The 25,923-nt window shown below is 34.6% G+C and overlaps 2 protein-coding genes across 8 annotated transcripts; one reads left to right on the top strand and one right to left on the bottom strand.

Moving 5' to 3' along the window:
* Window positions 1–4,919: 4,919 nt before the first annotated feature.
* Pten_2 (uncharacterized) lies at window positions 4,920–17,250 on the bottom strand. 6 transcript variants are annotated; one of them, XM_011191549.3, is made up of 10 exons: window positions 16,626–17,250; window positions 14,306–14,347; window positions 13,603–14,232; window positions 13,375–13,544; window positions 13,163–13,307; window positions 12,914–13,101; window positions 12,747–12,851; window positions 12,364–12,514; window positions 12,177–12,286; window positions 4,920–11,951 (listed from the first exon to the last, which is right to left on the bottom strand). In XM_011191549.3, the coding sequence occupies exons 3-10, from the start codon at window positions 13,970–13,972 to the stop codon at window positions 8,289–8,291; spliced, it is 4,902 nt and encodes a 1,633-aa protein (XP_011189851.2). In that variant the 5' UTR covers window positions 13,973–14,232; window positions 14,306–14,347; window positions 16,626–17,250; the 3' UTR covers window positions 4,920–8,288. The 6 variants fall into 6 exon arrangements, with proteins under 6 accessions (XP_011189851.2, XP_011189855.2, XP_054083901.1 ...); XM_011191553.3 differs by having other exon boundaries at window positions 16,937–17,250; XM_054227926.1 differs by having other exon boundaries at window positions 17,174–17,196.
* A 364-nt stretch (window positions 17,251–17,614) lies between these two features.
* LOC105216849 (HEAT repeat-containing protein 3) lies at window positions 17,615–20,574 on the top strand. 2 transcript variants are annotated; one of them, XM_011191548.3, is made up of 10 exons: window positions 17,615–18,187; window positions 18,257–18,671; window positions 18,734–18,913; window positions 18,977–19,126; window positions 19,249–19,403; window positions 19,470–19,546; window positions 19,610–19,853; window positions 19,913–20,053; window positions 20,113–20,250; window positions 20,328–20,574. In XM_011191548.3, exons 1-10 carry the CDS (start codon window positions 17,846–17,848, stop codon window positions 20,448–20,450), a joined length of 1,965 nt encoding a protein of 654 aa, XP_011189850.1. In that variant the 5' UTR covers window positions 17,615–17,845; the 3' UTR covers window positions 20,451–20,574. The 2 variants fall into 2 exon arrangements, with proteins under 2 accessions (XP_011189850.1, XP_011189849.1); XM_011191547.3 differs by having other exon boundaries at window positions 17,618–18,187; window positions 18,974–19,126.
* Window positions 20,575–25,923: the final 5,349 nt, after the last annotated feature.

Raw genomic sequence — 25,923 nt, 5'->3', positions numbered from 1 at the left:
TCATTATTATTTATGTCCGTCAAAATTATTCAATATTTTTTGGTCTTTTAATCAAAATATATTTTCAATAAATTATCATTTGCTGATATTTTCCGTATTTTTAACATTTATATTCGATTTAATGTGTATTTAGTATAACAAGTGGCTTAGGTCAAACATAATTTTATAATTTTATATTCAGAAGTCGACAACTGTTCTTCCCTTCTTCTGCTAAGTACCCTCTTTTGGATTTACACTAAATTACTTTTTGACAAGTTAAAGTTCACATCTGAACGAATCTGCTTACTTAAAGCTTATTAAATTTATTTGACAAAAATAAGAAAATCAGACACGATATATATTGTTTTACGAAGCCATTCAGGAAGAATGTGAAGAAAAAAATTACTTTGCTGGGATTAGAAATAAATATATTCAATAAATTTTGAAAAGGAAATTAATCTCTTTGAATATTTATTGTAAAATAAAACAAATTATTTTACAGTTAAATAAACATTGTGATACTATCAGAATTCCTCAAACTAAACTAGTCATTCTGTTGTTGAAATTAAATGATTGATATTTAAATTCAACCGTAATTTATACTGGTTTGTAACTCTCATTGTTTATGCGTTTTTAAGTTTCAAATTTATAACAAAAATTTGCCATATAATGTCCTTAGAAGTAGATATAAGTAAAGTTCAGACATTACATTTTTTGTTAAGCAAGGGGAATTATATCACGTACGCTCATTATCAATCTAGAATTTAAGTGTTCAAAAGTTATTAGTTTGGTATTTTGATCCTGACAGTGAACTTAAGTGAAAAAGCGGGGCCATAAACAAATCGGTATTAAATTAATAGGTTTCAGAAAAATTTAAGAATATACCCTTTACGTTAATGTAGAACTTTTTAGTACAATTTAAAAAGTTGTCGTAAAGACGATAGGAACAGCTGCTTGTAGTGAAGAAGCGACAAATATTGAATATTGTAGTTAACAATATACCATTTAGTATAATTTTCCCTGGTTTTGGATAGAGAAATTACAGCTAAGCAAAAGTGTCTGTAGATTATCAGCATATGGAACCATTAGTTTACTTCAATTAATGATTAACATAAGAGTAAGAATTGGTTAAGTATCGGTAGTTCAGAAATCTTTCCTTAGTGTTTTTCAGAATGGTTTCGAAATGAACACGGAATTATGTATATGCGGCTAAGGACAATCAACTCTATAGAATGCACAAAATAATGGTAATGTTTTCTTCCCCGCCTAGATAGACCAAATTAATTAGTGCATATCGGAAGTTACAATAGAAAACAGAAACAGCGTATGATATACATAGTGTGTGTGTATATATGTACGCTGTTAATTTAAATAAAGCATTGCATATACATGTTGTACACTGTTACCAAGTCATATATGTACATACATATATAATATTTATATAAAACAAATAAAATTTTAGATTAGTCTGCCACCAATTTAATATTTACTTATTTATAAAATAAAGTTAATATAAAAATTCATATCAGTAAATTTGCGATGATGGTGATGATGATGATGACTTAAAATGTAATGAATGTTTGATGCAGTTTTTAATAGTGATCTCTAATTTGAGGCAAAAACTAAAGTCCTGGAGAGAGAATCATCTTGGTAGATGAAATGTTCCCAAATTTAAAGCTATTAAAGTAGTATCAAAAAGTTCAAATGCCATTATGCTATCATACAGATCATACAGCCATATGCTATTGGACAGACAGGGCAATTAAAAACATAGTTTGCTTAAAAAAGCTTTGAGGTGAACTGCAGCTAGAAGCAACAGCAATTTTATAAAAAAAAGTTCCAATTTCTTTTAGCAAATTAAATTTTTTTGTGAATTTTGAATTATTTCCATTATTTTAAAATGAAAACAGAATACAATGATATGAAATTGGTTTTTCGAATTAAAAAATTATGTATTTATATGTGTGATTGATTTTTAGATAATAAAGCAGTTATCAAAATTTTACTATAGTAAATCCTAGATTATTTTTATTGTAACAGCATGAAAAATTATATAGTCCGCTCAGAAAAAACCATTTAATTAGTAGTATTTAAACACTTCGCAGCAGTGGATCTGAATATCGGAGATATATGGTTATTGAATATAATTGTTTAGTTAGATACACAGCTGGTAGCAGTAGCCGCATCAAAAATTATAATTTTTCAACTAAAGTTAGAATTTTTATCTGTAATTTTGAATTACTATATCGGCTTTAAATTATTTTAGCAGCAACATTATTTAGAAAAATGATGATAAATAATGTGTTATATGGGTGCGCAAGTATGTACAAACATTTTTGTGTGTTTATGGTTAATTATAATTTTAAGTTGATTCACACATACCTACGTATTTATATGAAATTTAATATCTTTATTGTACGCTTTATGAAATCTTAATAGCTAAATATCAATGTTCACCATTAATTTCATATAATTGTTTATTTTTTATTAATTTGTTTCAACTTAAATCTCAATGCTGCCTGCACAACAGTTTAACCGTGTTTCGGTAACTGACTTAATAATTCATTTATTCCTGTTTGTTTGTTTTATTTTGTTTCTCATGAATAGACGGTTACGTTGCAACTTCTCCCTTAAATACTTTCTTCCCTCAATTTTAATTCAGTTTTCTCGCCGCTACATACATATAAAATCATGCGACATATTATTATTTTCCACGGATTTGAATTCTTTTTACTCGACTTGTAGCAATAACTTATGTATGCCACTTAAATGCTGAATTTGGTTATACTAATACACTAGTAACATTCACTTTTTTTGTTCAAAACATGCATTCATTTTAATATTTATATAATACGATGATTTCGATTTATACACATCACATTTACTGCTCATTAACATTTCAAATGTCTTGGTCTTATTATTTCATTTTTTTTTGTTTGTTTTTCAATGTGTTTATGTTTGGGTGTGAGTATGTGTGTGTGTTTTTTTTTTTTATTGAGAGGTGTCCTCTACTTTGCTCATTTTTTCTTCTTATTGATTTAACATTAAAGGTTTCGTCTACATTTCGTATTAGCTCAAAGGATGGTAATTATTTTTTTGTTTGAAAGCGTTTGTTTTACTTTTTCCATTTTCATTTTTGTTCTCATATAGTACAAATACACAGTTAAAGCTTTTACTATACATATACATACATATATATTTTCCAGCTTTATACATATAGTATCTACTAACTGCTTCCTAACTTTCACTTGGTATAACGAGTCTTAACATTTACTCACTGTAAAAATCTAGCGCCCATTGTTGTGCCTTTTCTATTTTAATTCTATGAGTTAATATTAGTTTAAAGAAGAATTTGTATGTAATTGTTATGCTTAAGTAAATGTACACAAATGCAATTGTTGATTGGCTGGCTCGCGTTTCCAAGTGCATCATACCTTGTGTGTGGTAACTGCTTACGGGTTTACGGTTCGCCTATCGGTCATTAACGCGTTCTTAGGCTTCCAAACACCATCTTAGGATACATTCACATTTGCATCTGGCAATCACAAGTGAATTCGATTTGTTTACAATTGCGAAGCATGCTGCTTCCTGGTTTAAGTTTACGGCGCAACGCTTTCGAAGCTGTTGAGCTGACTTAAGTGGTTTCTCGACGCGTACGTGTGCGCGTATTCTTCAAGCCAGCAGCTGTGTTGGCTTGACACCGCTTGAGTAAAATACTAACACATGTGGTGTCACCATTATCATTATCATACTCATCGTTGGCAACATCGCCATCCGCATCAATACTAATGCCATTCACACTCTCCTCCACAATATCATCCTCGATGAGTTGATAGTCAGCGATGTATCTGTGTCTGGCATGAGGAGGTTTGCCGTCGTTTGAGCGCTGGCTGTCATCAGTGCTGCTATTACTTTCGCTGGTGTCACAGTTGGTGCTGTTGGTATGTTTATACGTGTAGTAATCACTGTTCACATCCATATCTGTAAGCATATTTTGTTGTTCCGGTGAAGTCGACGTTTTACTTTTGTTAACGTTATTGCGTACCGTACCTTGACACTGGAGAGCTTCCACACCACTTGTGGTGCTTATTTTGCGGTGGATGTTGTTGGCTGCTGTAAAAGAGTATTTCAAATTGTCGTTTGTGGTGTTTACATGCTTTATAGTGACGAATGAATGGTGATGGTCACCAAGTTTCAAGGGGGTTAACAGAAAATCACGTTGTAATGAAGAATTTATAAATATTTAAAAGAATACTAAAAGTCTACACAAATTATTAATAATTTACGAAAGGAAAATGCACAAAATTACTCCAACTTGTCTCAAGTGAGCCTCAAGTCGATTTAATGTTGCGAATGAGAAACTTTGATTTTATTTCCACCTTTTGCAACAAAAAATTTTATATAGATTGGAAAAAAAATGTAAAAAAACAAAATTGTGCATTATTGAGAAATAATAATAAAACCGCCTAACTAAAGTCATAAACATCTCATAGCTTAAAGCAGCCAGGAAACCTTTCATATATGTATATAGGTACTGACAAATTTTAAACAATCAACAATATTTATAAAATAAAGAAAGTAAGTTATTTAATAATGAAGGAAAATAATGCTAAACCTCGCTTAATCACGTCAGCTAACATAACCTAACATCTGTGCAATCGTTAAGATATGTAAGTACTAGCAAAACGGTAAATATTTCGGAATAGAAATTTAATTATATTTTTCAAAATGAAATTAGACTTGGGAAAACATATCACACATGTAGTCAACTGATATTCTAAAAGTTTAAAAAATATATTTGAAGACTGTTGTTTTCAAACCTAAATAATAAAATCATATTATAAAAAACTAAATATAATTTTCTATAACTATAAATTTCTCGTTCACTTCTTTGCGCTCCGAAAAAATTTAGAAACAACTTTCCTAAACAAAAACAAAAGTTATTAGTTTTACACAGTAGTAGTATGCATTTCGTTCTTTTTCACTTAAATAAAAATTTGTAATTCTTTATTTTTTACGCAGAAAAAATAAAAATTTCATAGAAACAAAAATTAAAAAAAAAATAATAATAATAACAGATCATATGCCTTATACTTATGGTTTTCATACGTGTATGTACACATGTTTGTTGTTTATATTTTAATATAACTCAAATATTTTTCAATTTTCCAATTGTTTTTCATCATTTTATCATTAACAAAATATACAAGTAATTCAATTACTTTCACTTGAGAACTTGACATTTAACGTAGACATAAACTAGACCTATACTAATTGTGCGTTTGTTGTTATTGAATAGAATTTTCGAAAAATAAGCAAAACAATAGCTAATAAAATTAAGCAAAACATTATACAAGCATTTGTTTTTTTTTTTTGTATAAAATAGCGAATTAAAATTAAAATAAATATAATTTGTAATATATAGCAAACTTATTTACAATTAAATTTAATATGAATTAAAACCAGATATATATTTAAATATATATTAAAAAAGCCAATTTCTCAACTTCTAAACTTTACAAAACGTATTTCGTGCTTCCTGCGCCTATACTACGAATGCGTTACACTTTTATTCAACAAATGTTTTGCTTGCATTTTTGCTTCGATTTTCACTTTTCACATGTGAATAATTTTTGCTTTAAATTACAAATCATTATCAAATTAAATAAAATTATTTAAAAAATCTTTATAGCTAGCAAATAACAAAATTAAAATCAATACATTATAAATCGTAATATACAAAAATTAATATTTTTACACTTAAAAATCGAATCGTAAGTAATTACATTACATTAATTCAAAAGAAAAAAATTATATATATATATATTTACGTACATTTAATCATACTTTATTTTATGTTTACTTTCTTTATTCATAAAATATGTTACTTATTGCGTGCATGTGTTTGTGTACAGACGTTTTCAGACGTGGATGTGTGTGTGTGTTTGTTATATTTCATTTATGGTTAAACTTTTAGTGGTAATTGCTTTCATATTTATAAATTTGTATATATGAAAATACAAAACTTATAAATCTTTAAGTGTCTGACATACAACATTTCTCAACTGAACTATATGTAATATAGTATTTAACGTATTATTTGTATGCTTAAGCCATAGAACATATGGTGCGTGTAAGTACTCAGTTGAATATATAAGTTATATGAAATTAAAAACATATTAAACAAACTGACGTGAATTTTAATATTTTGTTTGCTTACAACACCATTTTAAATGAACTTTTTTCTTTACTTACGAAAATGTTTAAAAATGAATTTAAAAGATCTAAAATGGTAAATCACATTACAATGATACATTTTTACACGAATTTTTTTATATAAAACAATTATTATAATAATATGGAAGTTTCAACTTTTATGTATGACACTGGTAGCAAATATTTTGGTATATAAATATGTATATATTGCCTTGAAATTTTTCGATAATCTTTTAATAATAAAAAAATCTTTAACACAACTGAATAGCAAATACTGCTGTATTATAACGACCGCAAAATTTAGTTAATGTTTAACACAAATTCACCCTGAGCACCTACAGACCATGTGTATTATTGTTTTTTATTTGCTATTTTCGGTTTTAAATATTATTGTATGCAGTTTAAATAAATCGCAGCGCGTCATACATACGTTTTATAAACCGCATTTTCGCATATTTTGTTTCATGTTTTTTTTTACTGATTATTATTTGCTATACGGTTCACAACATAATGTACACACACATATTAAATTTGAGTAATGGGAATAAAATTTTACGACTATTAATTAGATTTCTGTTTAAAAATTATAAACGGAAAATTTCGGCGGTGTGCGAACGTAACAACTAACGAGAGTTCACCAACCAACGAACGAACGATCAAGTTGCTGCTGTTTTACCTACGAACATACAAATATACACGTCCTTAAAGGATTGTGCAGTTGAGCTGTACTTGTTGCGGCTCGGCAGGTTGCACAACTGGTATTGACGCTGCGCGACTTTTAATTACTAATACGATTACTGGGAGTACACACTGTATGCTAAGTTTTGTTTTATTACTGTGCTTAATTATGCTTTTGATCTACACTTAATTTATGAAAAACGAATGAAGAGCGCTTTGGGTAAAACTTGAAAAAGCGCGCCCCTCTAAGACAATGTACACTTGCAACATATACGAACTCAGCAGATTTGCAGTATGCGTAACATTAAGTTGCTGATACATATGTATATCAATCAAGGAATATTTAGTAGAAGTGCAACAATGTGCTAAACACAATGTCTGATCATGTGCTTTTTTTTAGCTGTTTCCTTTTAAGCACAAATGTATTTATAAAACTAAAAATTAAAATTATTTGTTTCAAACTGTCGAATATTGAATATTTTAAAATTATTGTTAAGTTTGGTTTATGTACGTATATAATTATTTTATAATATTTGTTTTTTTTTTTGATATATTCAAGTATGTATTTTGTATGTGAGTAGATAGAGTTTGTGTTAACGATAAACTGTTATTTAGTTGCACATAATCCAGTATATGTATGTAAGTATGTGTATATATTATTTGAAGTATATTTGAAGCGGATATTTTTTAAATATATTATTAAGAACAAGAATTGTTAAGAAATCGTTTCACATAGTTCGACACATTGCTTGACGGGCATTGGTAGTGGTAAGGATTTAGTACTGGTATTGTTGATTAAATATATGTACGTTGCTGCCTTATTTGGCAACCTAAACAAAACTACATTCATATGTATGTAATTACTTAACTAATTTTAATATTAAAAAATAGAACACCAGCGAATATTAATCCGTTCTGTACATTTGTTATTTATACGAGAAGTCGTATGAGATCTTGATATTTATATGTATATATATACCGTATACATACATATATATGTATATACTAATATATGTATGTAAGAATATTAAAAAATAAATTGTGGTGGAAAACACCGAAATAGCGATTGCGGCTGTTACGTGTTCAAACAGAATTTTTTCCATTGCAATTCATAGTATAGCACTGGTTAACGATGTGCAAGAAACGTGAAAACAATCACAGCACAGTAGAAATGAAAACCAACAAGCAAAATGGTAAACCATTGTGGATTCAAATTACTCGACAGCAGATGATAGATATAAAACCCCTACAATGGTAAACAAACACTATTTTCTAGCGATGTTAAAAACAATTTTCCACTGTACTGTTAATTTGCAAAGCCCAATTTATATACCTTTGTTAATTGTTTTCAAAAATACGCTCGAAAAAACAAAACATGAAATCACATTTGCTCTGCGCCATTAGTGTTAAGAGTGTTAAGAACTAGATGTGTTATCAGCGGAAGATGCTGTAGAGACTAAAGTGCAACTTTCATCTGCAACACAATTTGACTGGTGTCCTTCAACAGTTATCACTGGCGTAGGCGCTTTAGAGCTTTGCTCATTCTTACTCGATAGTTCATTGCCCAACTCGCTATTATTGCATGCAATTTGCATGGATATTTTATTCAGCTCATTTTGCATATTTGGAAATAAGAATGGATAGTGTTTCGCTTTCGAACCATCTATAACATCGGCACCAATATCAGACGTCGCCACTGGCGTGAAATATACGCTCGAACCCGTTGTAGCGCCATCTTCAATATACTCATCGTTTTCATCAAACGAATCAAATGTCTGTGCTAACAGCTCACCGCCATGACTATCAGCATGACCAACGATGGCACTATCCTGTTTTTCATCTACCTCTGTTGTTATAATGGTGACATTTGCGCCAATTGTCAGATCACTATCATTCAACTGATTATCTGGGGTTTCAGAACCTACATCTTGAATTTGATTAGCGTTTTGAACGCTTATAACATTGTCCACATGCGCAAATGTATCGTAGTTTTGCGTACCGTCTTTCGTAACATTAAAGCCAATTGCATGTGTTTTAGCTGGTTTGGCTGCAACTACAACGACATTGAGGTGATGCAGCTGATGGCTATTATGTTGAGGCTGTCCTAACGTTTGTGCATTTAGATGTCGCTGCATGTGTTGTTCACGCTTCATTTGCAAATGTACATTTCTCTCATTCAAGCTGGTTGCATAGAGATCATGCGTTGCGCTATAGGCGCTGGGACCCGCTATATCGACTAGCGAACGTGGACTTTTACATGGCGAGTTGTTAAAGCTAAGCTGATTATCACAATTTGATGAGTAAAAATCCTCAAAAGTATCACTACTACCACTACCGCCATGTACACTGCGTTCGGTGCTGCCGCCGACCGTCGACAAGCTGACATTTGATGTAGTTGTGGACTCGGATAGCGACATTTTCGTACGACCATCACCGACAACACCATTAACACTAATTATGTTTAAATTAACGTTAGTGGCATCTGTCGCCAGACATTCGTCTTTCAGGCCGTTCTCCAACTCACCGTAAATATCATAAGTGCCTTGACTCGCTGCTTCACTGTTAACCGCACAGTTTTCACTTATTAATTTTGGTGGCACTAATATTTGTCGCTTGGGCAAAGACGAACCCGGTGTTATCGACACCGTCGTTGATGACATTGACAATTTGCGACTACGACTACCCACACTACAGTTACTATTGCGTCTCATAGCGGTCGTGTGTTGCACGAAATTCTCGCAAAATTCTACAGGATTTGCTCGAAAATGATTCTGTAGCCAATGCGACAATTTTTTCGTATTATTTTTCAATTTATTTTTTAATTTGCGCCGCGACGTGCTGGCCAAGCCACTGCAACCGCTCGCTGGTGAGCAACTCAAAGCCAGCATAGCAGCATCCGCGCTAACTGGCCCAGCTGAAGTGCCATAAGCATTGGACTTTTTAACTGCTATGGCTGCTGAGTTCAGTTCACTACATTTTTTAGCATTAAGTTTTTGTTGAAATAGAGGCTTATGTGTCCATGAACTAACCACATTGCTGACATTGCTCATATGGCTGTGTTTGCTAATGCCAACAGTGGCTTCATGTTTCTTAGAAGCCATAAACATATGCGATTTACGCGTCGCACTAATTGGACTCGTGGTGTTAGGTGGCAAATTAGCGGCAACTTCAGCACTTGCTGCAGTATTAATCCTTACATCAGTATTGAATTGATTATTTTCATTTTCATTTGACCTAAACACAGTTTCTGAGCCGCCATTCACTTTGACTGCTGTACAACTTGATCGTCGTTCGCTAATGATTTTTTGCAACTTTTCATCATTTTCTTGAATATGTGCACATTCATATTTTAAATTGGGATTGTTTTCATCATCATCACAACCACAATAACTACAATTATAACTACCACTATTAATGTTTATATTCATATAAAATGTAGAAGGTTGTTGAGAAATGGAAGTGGAAATCTGTTTGGTGTGAGTAGTAATAGTAGCAGTAGAAGGTAAAGATGTGTGTGTAATGGTAGTAGTTGTAATATTGGGAAAGGTAGAGGTGGTATTACTGAAAGTAGTAGTACTGTTAGCCGTAGAAGGCTTGGAAGGAGCTAATAGTGTAGATAACTGTAATGTTTGGGGGACAACTGTGTGTGGCATTTTTGAATGGCACTCACCGGACTCCCAGTCTTCTTCTTCGCAATCTTTATCACCACCAGACGTTGGCGCGGACGATGAGCACGATGTTGTCGATTCAGAAGATGATGTGTGACTACTAATGCTGCTTTTACTGCTGTTGGCGCTAATACAACCGTTAACCTCACTGCACCCAGTCGTACCATTTGTCTGCATTGTTGTTCTAGTATCGTCATCCAACCGCTTGACATTGTTGCCGCAATGATTGGTGTTGCTGCAACCCTGCATTATTGCTGGGTGATATAAAATATTGTTACCGCACATTAAGCCCGTTGCTGTTGTCGGTACGCCGAATTTCAATATGTTGGTCCCTGCAGCGGTCACTACTGTCGAAGTAGCTACTACATGATTTGGTGTTGTTGCGAATAATGTTTTCATTAACTGTTGTTGATGCGGCTGATGCTGCTGATATTGTTGTTTATCCGCTGTTGCTGCCATAATATGTTCCAAATTCACATATGTATGTTGTGATTGCGCATCTGGTTGCTGTGGGGGTAACGCATAAGCAGCTGTAGGTGCAGTGCTTTTTCTCGCAAATGGCGTAACGCTTAAATCACAATCGTACACATCACAGTCACCACTTATGTTATTTGCCGGCATGTATTGCTGTCTATAGTTAACAGAAATCCGATCCGCATGAAGTTGTGGGAGTAACGCATACGCTGTTGTAGGTGGTGCAGCATTTATTCGCTCATATGACGAAATACGTGAATCAACATCACTGTAATTATCACAGTCATCACTAACGTTCTTCGCCGCCGTGTAAAGCTGTCTATTATTAACAGAAATCCGTTTTTCTTGTGGTTGTTGTTGTTGCTGTTTTTGTGGGAGTAACGAATATGTATTTGTGGACGCAGCATGTGTTCGCCCCAGTGGCAACATAACTGTATCGCAATCGAACACTTCACTATCACTGTTTATGTGCTTCGCAGCATTGTATTTCTGCCTATGGCAAATTTGTTGCTTTTGTTGGTGTTGTAACTGTTGCTGTTGGTGGATAAATTGTGCACCAGCAAGTGTGGCGTCCATGCGAGAAAAGTCTGCATTTGTTGTATCACCGATACTGAGCTCACCAATGCTGCCACTTCCGCTGCCACTACCGCCGCCGCCACCACCTACTATTGGGCCGCCCAAACTACTAACCGACGCCGATGCCGATGAGGAGGACTTTTGATCACAAATATAATTTAGATCACTACCACTGCTGCTATTCTGTGGCAATTGACAATTGCTGCTACTGCTGCTTTCGCCACCGCCACCACTGCTTTGATGAGAGAGACGCGCGTTTTGAGACATTCTTTGATTACCGACAACCTGGCTCGTTATGCTACTAACGTTCGCTTGCAAACCAGGTCGCATAGAAGTTTCTGCATAGAAAACAAGTTGCACCTGAAAAAATAGAAAATGAGCAAAAAATTATTTTTATGTAAATACGAAATAAGCAGGACTTCAAAAATTCTTGTGAAATTTATACCAAAAGCTTAGTATAAGTTGTGTGAAAACATGTGTTTTATTCATAAAAATACGAATGGAAATCATAAAAGTATCGACTATTGGACATACACAACCCACAAACATGCAGTCAGTGCGTTAATCAATAATTTATATATTCACCTTAAAGCCTTCCGAAAAGCATTTGTGCTCTTTGTCTTTATGTGCATCATCGATTTCGCATTTGTTAAGTGTATATACAAGTTTCGCGTCCTCACCTTCCCCTTCAACGACTGCAAATAATTGAAAAAATCAATTTAATTGCTATTAAAATGAAGAAAATAATTCCAAAATATTTATAACGACTTACCCGCGTCATCGCGTACAAAATATGTATTAAACCAGAAATGGAACAATTTCTTTTTATGTGTCAGCTCTACTTTTATGTCACCGGCTACACACAGATTTTTAAGATCCAAAGTATGACTTTTTCGAAAATCTATGGGCAACCCCAGCAGATGCTAGAAAATAAAAAGATATCAATTAAAAACAATATAATTAAAAAGAAACGATTAAAATATTTTTTTAGTCCAACATTTTTTTTCCAAAATAATAATAATTCATATTTATACTCCAAAAGAAGAAAATAATGCTTAAATATAGCATATTTAATCTCACGTATTAATCTACACTTAAAGACTTCATTCCATAAGATTCTGCTACTTATTTTCTGTATCAGCATTTAATACTAACCTTCACTTTTACAGAACATCCATCGTCTTCCAGCACGGAAATTGAGCAATGCACTGTGCCATAACTGTGCAACAAGTTAGCCTCAGTAAAACGAATTTCACAAAACTAAAATAATTTATTCACATTATTTACATGAGATAAAGTATATAAACTAGATTGGTACATACTTGCAGAATTCTCCTTTCATATGGTACACCAGATTGTATTAACTTTGCAAAATACTGAACATAACGCCTTTGCGATGGAATAGTAACACCTTTGAGATCCTTTGTGCGTTTCTCAGCATAACATTCTAAAGCATCTTCGGCAGTTTTCTGCCGTCCACTATACAGCATATAACAACAAATCATTGTACCTGCAAACCCGAAATACTTAACAATTGAAACTGTGTACTTAGATATTATGTATGAAATTACCAGTTCTGCCTTTTCCAGCTTTACAGTGTACGGCGGCCACATTTTTCTTATCTGCTTTCAGCCATGCATCCACGTCCATACAAAATTTTTGTATCAGTTCTATTGTTGGTGGGTTATGGTCTTCAAAAGGATAAACAGCAACTCTCTAAAGCAAATACGAACAATTAGTTTTTGAAAAAAATTGTGACACGTACTTTTTTTATTCTACTTACTCCATGAAATTTATTGCTATCATAGCTACGCTCAAGGCATAGATTGTAAATTTTATAATGATTCTGATGAACTTCCTGGAGAAATTTGTAAACATCTTCCAAACGATTTCGAAATATACTCTCTATATTGTCCGCCGGGTAACCCATAGCAATTATATTATCGTATATATCTAAAAGATATTCACGTATATTAACAATGGATTCAATTATTTTTTATGTATTACTTACAAGTCAAATCTAAATTATATCCATTGCCCTTGTAGCGTATACGCTGCTTGCTGACAACATTCCGCAAAACGTTCGTCATGACGGAAAGCGTATTTGCCATCTTATGCTTAAACTTATTAATATTGATGCCACTTGCTGCGGCACCACAAATCCTTTCGGACTCCCTCAACTTCTCCGTTACCGTCACTTTCGCAGGAGAAATTTTTTTGTTAAATAACTTTTCAAATGTCAGTATTCTGTAACTTTTTGGAGATTTCGAAAGGTATACAAGATTTTGTTGATGTTGTATCTTCGGATATAGCTCTTTTGCTGGATAATGTGCTTTTGGGGCATTGATAAAGTTGTATTGCTGGCCACCTTGTTTGGACATAAATACTTATTTCTTCGTTACGTTTTATATGTTCTTTAAAACCATAAGATATCATGTATGTGTTTTTTTTTCGATCGATTCGGTCGTGTATCTATTCCAATTTTGTTCATAAAGGCGTTTTAACGTTTTAAATAATTTTTAAACAATGGTTTAATTTATCTTTAATATTAAACCTCGAGTGTGTAATTGGGTGGATGCTGTGTATGTCTCCTAGCTGCTCCAATGCTCCAAATTAATGGAGCAGTTCAAAGGAACGACCACTATAACATTTAAAACACACGTTAAAATCTTTAGTAGAGATTAGAAGATGTATATATATATATTCATACTTACCTAAACTAGCAAACACGAAATTCGAGTAGGAGATCCATTTTTCTGAAAAATTAAAGTTGTACTATTATGAAATATATTGTAAAACTTTTAATGGTAATTTTAAGTCTATATCCACATTATGTGTGTTGAATATACATGTCCAATCATTGGGAATTTTAGGTATAATTCATAAACAAATATAGTAATATTCACTGTGTAGAATCTATTCCTATATATATATAAATTAATTTTTCGACTTCATTTTTTCTTTGACTCAATTCAAATTAAGTTTATAAGGCATTTGTATTACTACATGCTGTATTGTTGCCTTTAGAATTACTTTTAAAATTCGTATAATTATTCTAATCTTTAGTCTTCCAGGAGGATCGAACTTATCATCATCTGGGACACACTTAAGTTACGAGTTAAAAAGGTTTAGATTTTGTTAGCACTTGCTGTAGATGAATACTCTTCTATATCTTCCTTTTAATACCATATATCTTCACCATCTCACAGGTCCTTGTAAGCTTGCATAGCTTTTCAAGCACAAGGAGCAAAGCGAGCACAAGATATAATTAATAAGTAATGGTGTAGTTGAAAAATATATAATTCGAAAATTGAGGCACTTGTGTAAAATAGACTTAATCGGCAGAACAAACCATTTGTAAAGCAATCGTAGAAGAAAATTGCACGAATCTGCTATACTCACGGACAAACTAGTGAAACAACACCGAATAAAGCATTAGAAAATCTGCGAAATTGCAAATAGTAATTTGTGTGTGAATGATGGAGATGGTTGAATCCGAACTACAGAGTTGCCCATCTAACTGAAATGTTTTCGCATTTCTAATAGGTGCTTCATTTGACAGGACCCTAGTGCATCCATCAGAATACCTTACCCGAAGCAGAATAAGTAGCATAGAAATACAATGATTCAATAAATTGTGAGGCTATGGCAAGTATTCTATGTATTGTATAAAATTTCCAAAGACACTAGGAATTAATTAACAAAATTACTACTTCTAAACTATTCTAAATTGTAGAAACCAAGAAATAATCAAGGCTTTTGGTTTTACTTGCCGATTTTCTCCACCTACAAGTATGGCGCTCCTCTTTCTTTCTTCAAAAATTTCTTTTATGTACACTTCGCAGTTATTCATTGCTTCATTCTCTTGCATTCTGCTGTACACAGCCTTGCACGCACATGATGTACGTACATTAGGGTAGAATCCCTAAATACACTGCTATTGCCATATTATTCAATTAAATGGCAATTTTAAATAATTTTGTTTCTTGTATTTTAAACTTTCATTCATATATGAACATTGTCATATTTAAAATATCAAGAACTAGATTTATTGGGACAAAAAATATTAAATTTGTTAGACATAATTATTTAAAACTGATGGTACACAATTATTATTTAAGCCCTCATTCATAAAATATTTATGTAAACATAAATAATAATTTATGGTACATCTTCAAATGTGTGTTTTCATCAGTTTAAATAAACTTCCCTAACTCGAACAACCATAATAAAGATTTCGAGTTATAGAAGTTTTCATTACAACATAAATTTTTTTAAAAAGCTCTTTTATTTATTTACTTTGCATAAAGTTTTAATATGTCCATACGATGTAGAAACTCTTAAAATTTTGCCTCGATAGTAAAATTTAAATTTTGTATTATACTCTGGTCGAAAAGTTCGAGTTATGGAAGGAAATTTTTATGAAATTTGACCTCTATAGCCAATTCAAGAGTTCGGGTTAAGGAAATGTGAGTTATGTAAGATAATTTGTATGAAATTTGACTTCTAACCGATACTGTCAATTCAAGCGTACATGTTATGAAGATCTTCGATTTAGAGGTTCAACTGTTTTCTTTAGTTTTAACATATTAACACATAGCTATATATTATTTCGATACAATAATATTCAGATTCTGCAATTAAGTGTTATTGTATTACAGAAATTTAAAATACTATATCTTAAATGCTGTCTTCAGAAACATAATTGATTGTCGTTATTTGAAACAATATCTGTTTTATATAATATTAACTTAATGTTTTTTGTCACCGGTGAATCGCCAATTATGCGAAAAATGGGCATTTACAATTTATATAAATTATTGTAATAGAACATTTTAGGAAAATTGATAGGTAACTTCATATTTAATCAAATAGTAACTATAAATGCTGATATGTGTTTTAATAAAAAAATTATTAAGTACAACATACAGGTGGCAACACTAACAACCTTTATTGCTGCAAAGAGCTGTTCTGGATTTATACCTCACATTAAAAATTTACCTCATACCAAAATATTAAACAATTTTAACTTACCGATCTCCGTATACAATCGAAGAAACATTATACTTGGAATATTCACATGATGTAGTTAGATATAACAAATCTCCATAAATTGCTACTTTGCCACTTTTTTATTTTGACAATGTCACACAAAAAATCCACCATACACAATATCAACTCTGCTCTATTCCTAATGAACATAAGCCTTAAAAAAAGATTTGCACAATGTCGTGTTGAGAGCTGTTCACTTCCCACCGACTTTATTTGTCTTCGCGTGCTTCTCCTTTATTCACACACACATACACTAATTGCACACGTTCCTTCTTTGTTCTCTTTACACTTACATTCTTATTATGCTACACCAATCACATACATGTCGTTCACAAATTAGCTTCTTCACGTTATTTATCTCATGTCTGCTTTGGCGAAGTAATGATTGTAAAACAAAAATTCACTACAATTCAAATCACTTTTTTCAGGAATTTTCATTATATTTATTGTCTCCACTCATAATATCCCAAGAACTAACTGCGAAGGTCACACTTTCCTTCAATGCAAACCATTTTTTACGTAGCTATTACCTACAATAGTTAAAAGCTCCTCTGGTTGCTGGCTGCTACTTCGCTTCCTCAATTTTACTTCATTGCTCCTTCTCAAACGTTGCCATCCTGTATAATTTTAAATGATTTGCATATGTTTCGCTGGATTTTCATAAAATAAATGTTAAAATAAGCAAGTATTTCCAAAAATACTGGATTTTGTAGTTGTTCGTTCTATTATCAATTTCTTGGACAATAATAAAAAAGTTCATTCAATAAATATATTTAAAGTTTTGATGATCTAGTCACATATTAAGAATGATACAGACAATTCTAGTTTCCTTAAATTATGTAATTTTTAATGAAATATAAACCTTCACTAAATAATAAGGAATCCAATTGGAATGAATTTAGGAAAATAAGTATGGTAGCTTAACGTTTTGGAATTATTCGAAAATGCTTATAATTCGAAATTCAATTGATTAAAGAAAAACGAAATAAGACACAAAACAAAACGAAACTCGAAAATAAATATCAGTAATACAAGAAAACAACCGCTAAACGCATAGTTTGACACAGAGTGAAAAACCGATTGTTGTTGTGTTTATGCACGTGGGGGTCTGGTAGTTTTTTGTGTGGACTATTTGCTAAGCTCTATTGTGGATTGCTTGGTATAGAACTATTTGCAACTAATACTGACTTGTAGTTAGTAAAATGGGTAAAACGAGACGGAACCGCGTACGACTTGTGGCTAATTCAAACCCTTTAGGGTTAAATGGCGTTGCAGATTTTTTAAATGACGACGAAGAGTTAATGGAAAACGGCTTGGGTCCAGTGGATACAATACGGGAGCAACTATTAAATGTTAATGTGGAGGAGAAATTGAATGCTCTGCAATCACTAGCGGTGCTAGTGCAATCTGGCAAAAAGGATAAACTAACTGCTATTTGTCAGAGTGACATTATCCGTATAGCTGCACCTTATCTCTATGATCGCGATCAGCCATTACGGAATGCAGCAGCTGGTGCACTGCGTAATTTTACCGTTTGCATGCCAGTAAGTTCAAAATAAGAAATAAGTTAAAATCGCATCGAATTTTAATGGAATTTGCATTATATCCTTTAGGAAGTTTGTGAACTATTTGTGGAACAGGATGTGCTAACACCACTTTTGACTTTGCTGAATGAATACGCACAGAATGGCGAATGGGTGCCAAACTTTGATGCAGCATTAAGACAACTAGATATACGGTCGGACACATTTTTGCAGGCTGTAAATCTTCTATGGAACTTGTGTGAAAGTTCTACACTTGCTTTAGAAACATTTAATCAGTCACAGTTAATTGCAAGTCTTATACGTTGTCTTGATTATAACATTTTCGGTTTAGATATTGCAATTTCTGTAGCGCAGTGCTTATTAGTAGTATCAGAGGGCAATCAAAAAATTTGGAATGCATTAACACAGCATGTGCCTGAAATTTTAAGTTTGCTTAACATTACAGGAAGTTATGGACACCAATATCTCCGGACATTAGGAGCCGGTAACTACAAATTTTTATTGAATAACATTTTTAGGAAATCTCATTTTTTATAATTTTTTAAGGAATTTTGTCCAATGTGCCAGCTTTGTCAGCAGCTTATACTTGCAACATATTAAATAGCATTTCAGAAACCTTAGAAATCGACAATCAGGAAGCATTGTCAAATGTGTTGACTAATCATGGAGAAAACGACCAAAATGAAAGTATATCAGTTCTGGACTTCAACGTTGAAATGGAAGAAGGTTGGAAAGAATAATTTATATAATTAATGTCATGCATTCAAATAAGAATATTAATTGTAGTAGAAGAGACCGAAGAGAGCGCTGCATTACGAAGACGTCAACAAGAACTTCCTACACCAGCTGAAATTGCTATGAAGGAAGTCGGGAACTTATTGGACGCTCATCGTGTTGCAGCGGAAATTATCACGAACTTAGTATCGAATGATGAAGAAGGTAAGAAGAAACCATTAGAAGTAGAAGTAGTGGCTGATATTTAGAACGAATAATTTTTCTTCTGTGTTTCGAAGAGTTAATTTAGTTCTAAATTTTATTAATGAAAATTTTGTCCAACACAGAGTGGGTCGATTCAGATGGAGATGATGCGTCCGAAGGTGAGGGTGTTATAGACTACGAATATGAATCTGCAAATGGCAATGGAAATATACAAAATGAAGATAAATTACCTGAAGCGCTGGTGGAAATTATTAAATCTTTGGGAATTATTGAGAAAGTAAAAATCGCTAAATCAAACATTTTAAGAAAAGTCCATTAAACTTAAATATTTTTTTCCGCTTAGCTTTGGAAAAAAGCGCAAGTTCTACCTGATAATATTGCGCAAGCCTTGAGGGAAGTCAGTGTATCCTTGCTTATTAAGTGAGTATCGGCATCATGCGACATTAGACATTTTTCACAGATATTTTTTCATTTTCTTTGCAGAGTAAAAAATTTGCGTATTTCATCATTGCTTTGCCTACAAAATCTTTGCAATGCTTTAAGCCCTGAAGACCTTGGTGGTGCCAAAGCAATTTATGATGTTTGGGTGGAACTTGGTCAGCAAGTGTTCAAAGGTCCGCAAGACGTGTCTGTCATGGAGCCAGCCACATCGTTAATGCGTGCTACCTTAGAACGGCTGAAAACAAACAAAGAACTGTTCAGTCAAATGGTGGAAAATGACTTGGAGGTATACAATTATTATGCCCATCAGCTATATGATTCTTAAGATTTTGCTCTAATTTCCAGTTAATTTTCAATGGTGTGAAGAACTGCAGTGTAGCTGAAATTCGTGCGAATTGGTTGCGTATGTTAGGCACATTGGGTTGTCTGTTGCCAGAAAATTTAGTACGCATAATCATCACATTCATTGTGGAAGCATGTTCTGATGTAATAAAAAAATATTTCATGTGCTCATGGGTTATTAATAACTAATTTCAATATTACAGGAGGAAGATGTGTGGACAATTTCCGAGTCACTTGATGCTTTAATGGATATGTTTGCCGACAATGACTGGCCTAAACTGATTATTGAATTGAATTTGCCAGAAGTGTTGAAGAAATTGGAGAAAATGTTCAAGAATAAGGTAACAATTTGAAGCAATTTTAGTTTTTTACATCAAGGAACATGCCTATAATTTTTTCTTTATTATATATTCCACAGCTGCGTCAGCAGCGCCGAGAATTGAAGGAGCGTTATCCAGCTGTGCAGACAGTGCGCACAAATTTAACACGTTTCATCCGTTATATGGAAACCGAAGCGGACAAATACGCGAGAAGCGCGTAATATCCCGAAATTTTATAAACACACAATATATAATTTTCAGATTCATGCAATGTACATAAATACACGCATTTTTCAATTTGACAATAAACTTTTATAAATGAAAGCAACATTTCATTTTCCATTATCTAGACTATGAATCTAAAGAATACTGCCTATTTGTCATTTGGTCGGATAGAAAACCGGGTTTGTTCCGTAGACTCCACTGCCATAGGGAAGGAAACCACTTATTGTGATTTAGCTTACCTCCGTTTTCTCGAGTTTTCCGAACAAAAATATTAGGTACGGTCGAAATGAATATTTTTATTATGTATTTTGGTGTTGTTGCCAAGTGATCGAGTTGTTATACATTTACTTATTTTTTATTCAATTGGTAACAATTATGTTTAAACTCCCTCGCTAGTTTTCGATGTATTTATATCTCATTATCAAACAATTATTCTTATTGTGATACCAGTTTTATGAGATGGTTTGAAATTAATCATTTCCTCGTGATTAGAAGTTGTGAAAAGTCGAATTCATTCCAAATGCTTGTTGTTGTTGTGACGGTTATCCAGCTCTGCTTGAAATGGAAAGCACAAATCAATTGCCATCGAAGTAAAAAAGTGAATGGTATGGGTAGATGGATGGTTAGATGGGTGAGGTTAATTGGGCATGTAAAGATGTGGCTAGTGATTGCAGGACATATGTTGGGTATGTCGGCGTCCAATCTCGATAAATAGAAGTTTAATAAATTACAGTATCCAAGACGAAGTTGGTCGTTGATTTCAAGAGGCAACTCGAGCTCGGTGTTTGTAATGGGTGATTTGATTCCAAGGAATCAAGGAGTCAAGGAAGGTTTCTGCGAAAGCATTTTAACAGAAACTGATTGGACAGCATTTCGTTATGTTCCTTGACATGAAGCATATGGGCCGAGTAGGTATTTGAAAAGTAAAGTCTTCTCTCGACGAACGAAAATCAAACTCTACAAGTCGCTTATTCTTTCCATCTTGATTTATGTTGCAGAAGAAGAGTTGACGATGTCAACATCCGATGAGACGGCACTGGGAGTTTTATGAGTTAAATTTATGGTCCTCTGAACATTGGCAACGGGAAACAACTCAGGCGATGGAACGATGAGCTGTACGAGTTATACGACGACCTAGACATAGTTCAGCGAATAAAAATACTCTGTTATGTTGTCCGAAGTGTTCAATGCCTTGCCCGCCGGTGGAAACTGAGGAAGGTGGAGAGCGACCTAGTAAATAGGATCTCCAACTGGCGCCGAATTGCGAGGGAAAGAGAACAATGACGGCTATAATCGAATAAACGGTTCCTACTTTAATTACATGCATACATACTGGTAATGCATCTTTTCGCCTTATCCACCAAAGGGAGCAATGCAAATTACAGGCTAAATAGGCTCGCGTACTTCTTCTGGTCCGAGGATGCATGATCAATGAATTGGATTTCAACTCGGTCATCATATCTTCTCAGGTTGGATAGAGATATGACGGTAGTCCAAAGCTTACCTGCACCAGTGTAAAGATTGCAAGCACAGATTGCCAAAGCAAGAATTAGACTTCACTGATGTTATGTTCCGACGTATTATGGTCCGACTCACGGAACACGCGGTACGAGGAACCAGGACCTGTCTAGTGGTTCTTGTACGGGAGATTGGAGGGAGATGAAGGTGGGAAGGAGTCTAATCAGAATGTGTCCTTTGTTGGCCACTCAATGTGGGTGGCGGCGCAGTACTAATTTCATTGACGTAGAGGTCAGGAGGATAAGATCATGTGTAGAAGTTCACGTAAGTGAGGAAAGTTTTTGATTGTCATTCACTTGGGAGTGGCCAGAAACGATTCTTCTCCACATGATTCAAGCATCTCACGACTTCCGGTTTTAGACAAAGTATCCTCTGGGTAGCTAACAAACATCCGTTTGAAGGTGAACTAAAGTGAGAAGGCGAACCCGCTTCCAGCATCGGATGAGACACCCCCTTTTGATGACGACTCCTGAAAACGTTTTAAGGATAATGATTTAAGGGCATGCTCCTGCTATGGACGGGACAAGGACGGAAGAAGGTGGGTCCTTGTGACATCTACTACAGCGGCCATATAAAGGAGCGCAGGAGTGTTGGATTTGTGGTGGGAGAGAGACTCCGTCGCCGAGACATTTACCCCAGTGGATGAACGTCTAGCCACAATCCACATAAAAGCGAGGTTCTTCAACATATCGCTTATTTGCGCCCACGCCCCAACAGAAGAGAAGGACGAAGTAACCAAAGAAACTTTCTATGAGCGCCTAGAACGCACCTACTAGCGGTGCCCCCGCCAGGATGTCAAAATCGTGCTTGGCGATTTCAACGCTAGGGTGGGTAAAGAAGGTGTCTTTGGCACAACAGTCGGAAAATTCAGCCTCCTGTAGTACCAGATTCCAGCATAAGAAAATACATCAAGCTTCTTGGCTGTCTCCTGATCGAAACACGCATAACCAAATCGATCACGTTGGGATAGACGGAAGACATGTCTCCTGTGTTTTAAACGTGCGTACGCTCTGAGGACCAAATATAGACACCATTATCTAGTTGCAATGAAGATACGCACCCGCCTCTGTGAGGCAAAAAACGCCCGTCAACAAACACAAGCAAGTTTCGACGTCGAAAAGCTGCAATCGCACCAGACAGCCACGAAATACTCTCCTCGACTTGCACTCCTTGTATAAGGGAACTGTGGAACGGCATCTCAAACTCACTGCGTACAGCTGCAGCCGAAACAATTGGATTTCGGCAAAGACAAAAAACAAGCTGATACGATGAGGATTGTCGTCTCGCAGCGGAGAGAAAACAGACTGCCTACCTCGCAACGTTGCAAACGACCACAACACTGGCGACTTAACGAAGGTTTCAAGACTGGAGCATCCTCATGTTAAGACCAAGGTGGTAATGTGGTAACCGACGTCCAGGGCATACTGGGATTATGGAGGGAACACTTCTCCGACCTGCTGAATGGCAGTGAAAGTACAACACCAGGAGATGGCGAACCCGATCCCCGAGCATGCCTGACGATTGGAATCTCAATCCATAAAAAAGGAGATCCCACAATCTGTGCCAATTACCATGGGATAAGCCTCCAAAATATCGCCTATAAGGTTCTATCGAGCGTACTGTGTGAAAGACTAAAGCCCACCATCAACAAACTGATTGGACCTTTAGACCTGGAAAATCCACAACTGACCAAATATTCACCATGCGCCAAATCTTGGAGAAGACCCGTGAAAAGAGGATCGATACACACCACCTTTTTGTCGATTTGAGCAACACCAAAAGCTCCGTCATGATTGGGAAGGACCTCTCCGAGCCGTTCGATACCAAACGAGATTTCAGACAAGGTGACTCACTATCGTGCGACTTCTTTAACTTGATGTTGGAAAAAATAATACGAACTGCAGAGCTAAATAGAGAAGGTACAATTTTCTACAAGAGTGCACAGCTCCTGGCGTACACCGATGATATTGATATCATCGGAAGCAACAACCGCGCCGTTTGTTTTGCTTTTTCCCGCATGGATAAGGACGCGAAGCGAATGGGTCTAAAGGTGAGTGAGGACAAGACGAAATATCTCCTGTCATCAAGCAAATAGTCGGCGCATTCGCGTCAGGGAGCGTCTTGGCTCCCACGTCACTGTTGACAGTCATAACTTCGAAGTCGTAGATAATTTCGTATACCTGGGAACCAGTATCAACAACTCCAACAATGTCAGCCTCGAAATCCAGCGCAGAATCACTCTTGCCAACAGGTACTACTTTGGACTGAGTAGGCAATTGAAAAGTAAAGTCCTCTCGTGGCGAACCAAAATCAAACTCTACAAGTCGCTTATCATTCCCGTCCTGCTTTATGATGCAGAAGCTTGGACGATGTCAACATCAGATGAGACGACACTATAAGTTTTCGAGAGGAAAATTTTGCGCAAGATTTATGGTCCTCAGAACATTGGCAACGGCGAATACCGCAGACGATGGAACGATGAGCTGTGCGAGTTATACGACGACATTGACATAGTTGAGCGAATAAAAAGACAGCGGCTACACTGGCTAGGTCAAGTGTTCGATGCAGTAACCGCCGGAGGAAGCTGAGGGAGGGGAAGGCTTCCACTCCGTTGAAGGGACCAGCCGAACTGCGAAGGAAAGAGAGTAGTGGCGCGCTCTCATCGATTCGGCTATAACCGGCTAAACGGTTCAACGGCCAATTACATATATACAGAGGTCACATATCTTGTGGTCCACTCTCTATGTGCCTTAAGACCAGAAGAGGTTTTACGATGGCTCCATCCATTGCGTGTGTGAATTTGAAAGGAGCCTTTAGCGCAGACACAGCAGAAGTATTCCTTCGGACCCGGTTGTGGCCCAATGCTTTGGCTAAAAGGATAAAGAGCAATCCTGCTGCAAGGTGTCCTAAAAGGTTTATATGGCCCTTGACCGTATAAAATCTTGGTAAATTCCGGTACGCACATACGAACAAACGTTGGATTAACAAAACTATGGTAATCCGAGCAAGTTGTTGGGAAGGTTGAAAAAATAATTTAAAATTTTCGTTTAGTCATTAAAATTTGCTCGATACAATTATTGTCAATCATATATTTTTTTGCCATATATACATAAATATACAAGCACATGCATATATGCATATGTATATTAAGAAAATATTATACAGCGTTGAGTTGAGTTATGTAATAACACCCAACCGGTTGAATTGGGTTAAATATATTTCATTTATCTAGTCTAATATCTAAGCAGATAATTGCACATTTAGCTCAGTATAATAAAGTTTAAAGTACCATGTATTTGTTTATGATTAATATAAATATATTTAAAACCAATTAAATATACATATGTATATGTATGTTACCAGTGTTAAGTGGTGCCAAGTGGAAGCGGAAAGCGATAAGCATTTCAGATCCTGCACGCATATAATCGATCGCTCACATATATGAGTACATACATACATACATATGTATGTACATATCCTTGGTAGATCTCTTTGGTAGTTATAATGCTCATTTATTAAAATAATGCGAAATAATATATATATATATTATAATAATTAACAAAATTGCTTGGGGCAGAGCGCACCATCAAGTACAATATAAAGAATAAAATGATGTGGAGCATTCTGTTAGCATTGCCCAATTCACTCGTTCAGTGAGAATAGCTGCTGAGCATAGCACATAGCACCGCATGTGGATAAAAAATAGGTACCAAAGGGATTTCTCAAAAATATAAATACTCGCCTAAAAGTATGCAATATACTCAAATTTCGGTACCGCTATGCATAACTTCAGGCGCATTCTTAAATTTAAAATAATATTCTATGATCCGCACTTATACCTCTATAACATAACATTAATCGGGCAAAATGTTGTGAAGAGGTTTATGAAAGCTTTAAGTTCACTTTAGCATTACTACGAAGAGTGAAAACAAATATAGATGAACTATTCGC

The sequence above is a fragment of the Zeugodacus cucurbitae genome, chromosome 3, assembly GCF_028554725.1.
Source record: "Zeugodacus cucurbitae isolate PBARC_wt_2022May chromosome 3, idZeuCucr1.2, whole genome shotgun sequence".
Taxonomy (NCBI): domain Eukaryota; kingdom Metazoa; phylum Arthropoda; class Insecta; order Diptera; family Tephritidae; genus Zeugodacus; species Zeugodacus cucurbitae.
This window is presented reverse-complemented; position numbering and strand designations above follow the sequence as displayed.